The 4,469-nt window shown below is 39.3% G+C and overlaps 1 protein-coding gene across 1 annotated transcript in view; it reads right to left on the reverse strand.

Moving 5' to 3' along the window:
- The window catches only part of SULT1B1 (sulfotransferase family, cytosolic, 1B, member 1), a 17,596-nt gene extending 14,359 nt beyond the window's left edge, over positions 1 to 3,237 (reverse strand). The window contains exons 1-2 of the mRNA XM_005859264.2: positions 2,918 to 3,237; positions 2,509 to 2,637 (exon numbers count right to left, since the gene is read on the reverse strand). Of these exons, the coding sequence (XP_005859326.1) occupies positions 2,509 to 2,637; positions 2,918 to 3,065 (277 nt within the window). The 5' untranslated portion in view covers positions 3,066 to 3,237. The remainder of the gene's footprint in view (positions 1 to 2,508; positions 2,638 to 2,917) is intronic.
- Between the last annotated feature and the right edge of the window lie 1,232 nt (positions 3,238 to 4,469).

Raw genomic sequence — 4,469 nt, forward strand, 5'->3', positions numbered from 1 at the left:
GTGGCCAGTCTGAAAACGGCCCTCAGCCCTTACCCAGGCTGGCCAGGCACCCCAGCGGGACCCCCACCCTGATCCAGGACACCCTTCAGGGCAAACCAGCAGGCCCCCACCCATGCATCAGGCCTCTATCCTATATAATGAAAGGGTAATATGCAAATTGACCCTAACAGCAGAACGACTGGGAATGACTGGTTACTATGACACACACTGACCACCAGGGGGCAAACGCTCAATGCAGGAGCTGCCCCGTGGTGGTCAGTGCACTCCCACAGGGGGAGCTCTGCTCAGCCACAAGCCAGGCTGACAGCTGCCAGTACAGAGGTGGAGGGAATCTCTCCTGCCTCCTCAGCAGCACTAAGGATGTCCAACTGCAGCTTAGGCCTGCTCCCCGCTGGCAAGTAGACATCCCCCAAGGGCTCCCGGGCTGCCAGAGGGATGTCTGACTGCCAGCTTAGGCCCAATTTCCCGGGGAGCGGGCCTAAGCCAGCAGGTGGTCATCCCCTGAGGGGTCCCAGACTGCAAGAGGGCACAGGCCCGGCTGAGGGACCCCCCGGAGTGCACAAATTTTTGTGCACCGGGCATCTAGTAATAAATAAAATTGTTATCTGAATTTCAGATTCAATTGGGTATCCTGAATTTTATAAGAAAAAATTAATTATACATCTATAAAATTCCTATTTCATTATGCTTCTACTGACCTGGTAGTTACAGCCACTTTACTCAGCATATAGAAATGAAAGATCATAACATTCCACAACTCACTATTCCTCAGTGCCATGACATGAACTCATGTTCATTTCTTTTGTGGGATTTTCCTACATTGTTGCTCCTTTTCCCTTCCTCAACTTTCTTCTGTCTTGTAATTGTTTTGCCATTGATATCCTTTAAATGAACCCTTTGCATGCACAAATATAAATGTTGGGAATATGTAATGACACCACAAGTATTCACATTCAGGCTCCAGACTAAATCTGAGTGCCAGTTTATCCTCCTTTACCTGGTGTACCTCACCTGCTCACTCTCCGGCAATGCTACACAGCCTTACTAACCACCTCCAGCCCCCGTCTCCCACAAATAGTCCCCGACTCCCCTATTCCTGATTACTTTGATTCTACCACTTTCTTATTTCATACTTTTCTATGGGCCTGGAGTCTTAAGTCACTCTAACACTCATTTGGTTGCTTGTCCTTCAGTTCCAAGCTTTAGCATTTGCCCTCTGACTTCAGGCAACCACACAGGAAGAAGGGCACATGCCCAGTTGGTCTTTCTCTGCCTGTGTAAGCAACTAGCTCCAGTAGGAGATAGCATTTGGATTCTGCTCTTTAAATTGATGTACAATTTCTTCACTGTACTTATTCAGGGCTTCCAGCAGCACTAGAGAGCCAGGCCTCACTTCTTAAAACCTCTCACTTGCCTTCAGGACATCATACTTTTCTGATTCTCTCTCAGCTCACTGTTTCTTTTTTTTTTAAATAAATCTTTATTGTTCAGATTATTACAGTTGTTCCTCTTTTTTCCTCCCAAAGCTCCCCTCCACCCAGTTCCCACCCCACCCTCTGCCCTTACCCCTACCCGCATTGTCCTCATCCATAGGTGTACATTTTTGTCCAGTCTCTTCCCTCACCCCCAGCTCACTGTTTCTTAAAAATTACAAATCCTACATGATCTGTCCCCAGCAAGCCTCCAATTGTTTTGCATCTCATTCTTCCCTTCTTTCATTCTTGTTATTGGTTGTTGTAGTTTTTTGTTTTTGTTTTGTTTTGTTTTTAAATCCTAGGACTATGCCAATGCCTTTTCTGTACCTAGGTCTTTATAGCTAATATTTCACCTTCCGGAAATATGCTTTCTCCAACCATATGCATGGTTTTAGGTCTCAATTCAGGAGAGATATTCCTAATCATCCAGTCTAAAGTAAACTCTCCTGTTGTTCTCTTTCATAGAGTCCTATTCTCTGGATACATAAGACCAATAATATGCACATGTTGGTAGTTTACTTATTTAATGTCTCAATATTACCATAAGCTCCTTGTGGTTAGGACATCTAATTTACTAATCATCTTGTATCTAGTTCATATAATAGTACATAATTATTTGGAAGCACTTAATAAATATTTGTGAAATAATAAATAAATTTTATTAATAATAAATTTTATTTTTAAAAGGGATTGGTACTTATTTATTTATTTATTTAACTACAGCAAAGTTCTAAATTAGGAACTTATTGCTCTACTCCACCAAATTCTACACAATAAGTCAATAAAATATAAGGAATTTTTATATTATCAACTACGTTTTTAGTTGTTTCCTACAACAAAACTCATTCATTTTTGGTTACCATACCCAAATATGTCATAGGCTAAAACTGCAGTTTCTCTATATTCCTCAGTTATTGTATTGCTTTCAAACTTCCATTTTATGTTACCAAATTCACTCCATTTTTAGTGGAAATCATAAACACAATAATTAATATGTTAGATAAATAATAATTACCAAATGGTTTAAAATTACCTGACATTCTTAATCCAGGGACAGCCATTTCCAACATTGGAACTTTCACAGTTATAAAATCTCGCTTACATTTCTCAACATCTCCATCATTTAAAACCATGTCCACAATTTCACTTACCCAAGTGGTACCTGTGGCAAAAAGCAACGTTTTTTATAAACCATCATCTGAATCTGAGGGGGAAAGTACCTATTGTAAGCCTGCCATCATAATATATTTCATTAGAAGCTTAATTCTGCAGTTTCATTTTCTATGCCCCAAATGCCCATTTTAATATATTTGAAGTAGATTGCTAGACTGACTGATAAGCATACTAATTTTATTTAGGATGATAATGATTTTATAGAGAAGTTGATTTTCAGAAAACAAACGTTGATATGAGACCTGCATTTTTCAGGCCACAGAACTCACCTGATTTGGGGTAAGTGGCTATCACAATGTCATCTGGCCTGCTGTGGAACTGTTCAACCCTTTCCCAGTTGTCCACAAAAGCATAGATCATGGGATAGCCATGAACCATCTTCAAATTTTTTCTCAGGACGTCTTTGGGAGTAGTCATTTTTGTACCAAATTGTACAGATTCTTAATAGAATATTTTTTTACAGTCAAATCCTGGAGAAATAAAGAGAATGAAAATCAGAAGCTGAGTAACTGATGTTATTCATAAGAGACCGCAACATGGCACAAAGTAAAATTGGCCTCTAACACACTGAGCACACAGAGATCTAAATACAAAGGGCGTTTTTGTGGGTATACAGCTGTAGATTGCAAGAGCAGCAATTGGCCCTATGACAAGCAGAACAAAGGTCTTTGGTGGAAGCTTTGGAAGGAAAGGGAACTGCATATCTTACTTTGAACTTAAAAAATCAGACTTCAGAGACTTATGTTAAAAACTATCTGGACTTAATGCAAAGTAAGTGTATCACTCATGATTATACTTTAGTTTACCTCATTTTTCCTTATAGAAATCTGTTTTCTTTCCTACCATTCTTTTTCTGTCCAGAATGCATCTGTTTTCTCTGTCTGCTTGTAGGTTCTTTGTCACTGATTTTGAGCAATTAAATTACGATGTGCCTTGGTGTGGTTGTTTTCATGGGCGTGTGTCTGTGCTCACGCGTGCATACTTCAGGTTTATCAAGCTTCTTAGAAATGTGAGTTTTACAGTCATTATTTCTCCAAATCTTTTTTTCTGTTTCTTCTTCCTTCTGGGATTTGAGACCCCATACAATTTCTAACAGCTAACTGATGTCCTATTCGTTTTTAAAAATCCTTTTCTCTTTTTGCGTTTTAATTTGGATGATATCTATTGCTATGCCTTTATGTTCACTAACCCTTTCTTCTACAATGTATAATCTGATGTTAATCCCATCCAGTGCATTTTTTTCAGACATTGTGGTTTTCATCTCTAGAAAATCATTTTGGGAATGATTATATATTCCCTGTCTCAACTTTTCAAACATATTGAACACAGTTATACTGACATGTTTGCAGAGTCTGCTTAAAGACACAAAACAAGTTAATGGCAACCCAGAAATAGACTTAATTTCCCAGCTCTGCTCCCTTTGTCACAGTGCAAATCTACCATGGGTGGGATCTACCCAAAGTCAACAAATGTTCGTGATTTATCTTATTCAAATAAGAGGTTTACAGTTTATAAGGAAATCTTTCTTTGACAAAGCAAACTTTCCCTGACAAAAAGCACAAGCTCTCCATACTGTGAAAATGTCAGAGATTAATGGTATGAGTAACAAGATGAAAATAAGGCAGCTGATCTGAATACACCCTGGTCACATCTGGGATGTGGGTGTAACCAATTCAGAAACCCAGGAGGATTAATCCTGAATTAACATGGCTCATTGTGACTAGTGGCTGACGATTTCAGAATAATATTGGGAGATGAGTCCAGGGGGTAGGACTGGAAAATATAAGAATACTAATCTCATTGAACCAGATACATTGGAAG

The sequence above is a fragment of the Myotis brandtii genome, unplaced genomic scaffold, assembly GCF_000412655.1.
Source record: "Myotis brandtii unplaced genomic scaffold, ASM41265v1 scaffold1237, whole genome shotgun sequence".
NCBI lineage: Eukaryota > Metazoa > Chordata > Mammalia > Chiroptera > Vespertilionidae > Myotis > Myotis brandtii.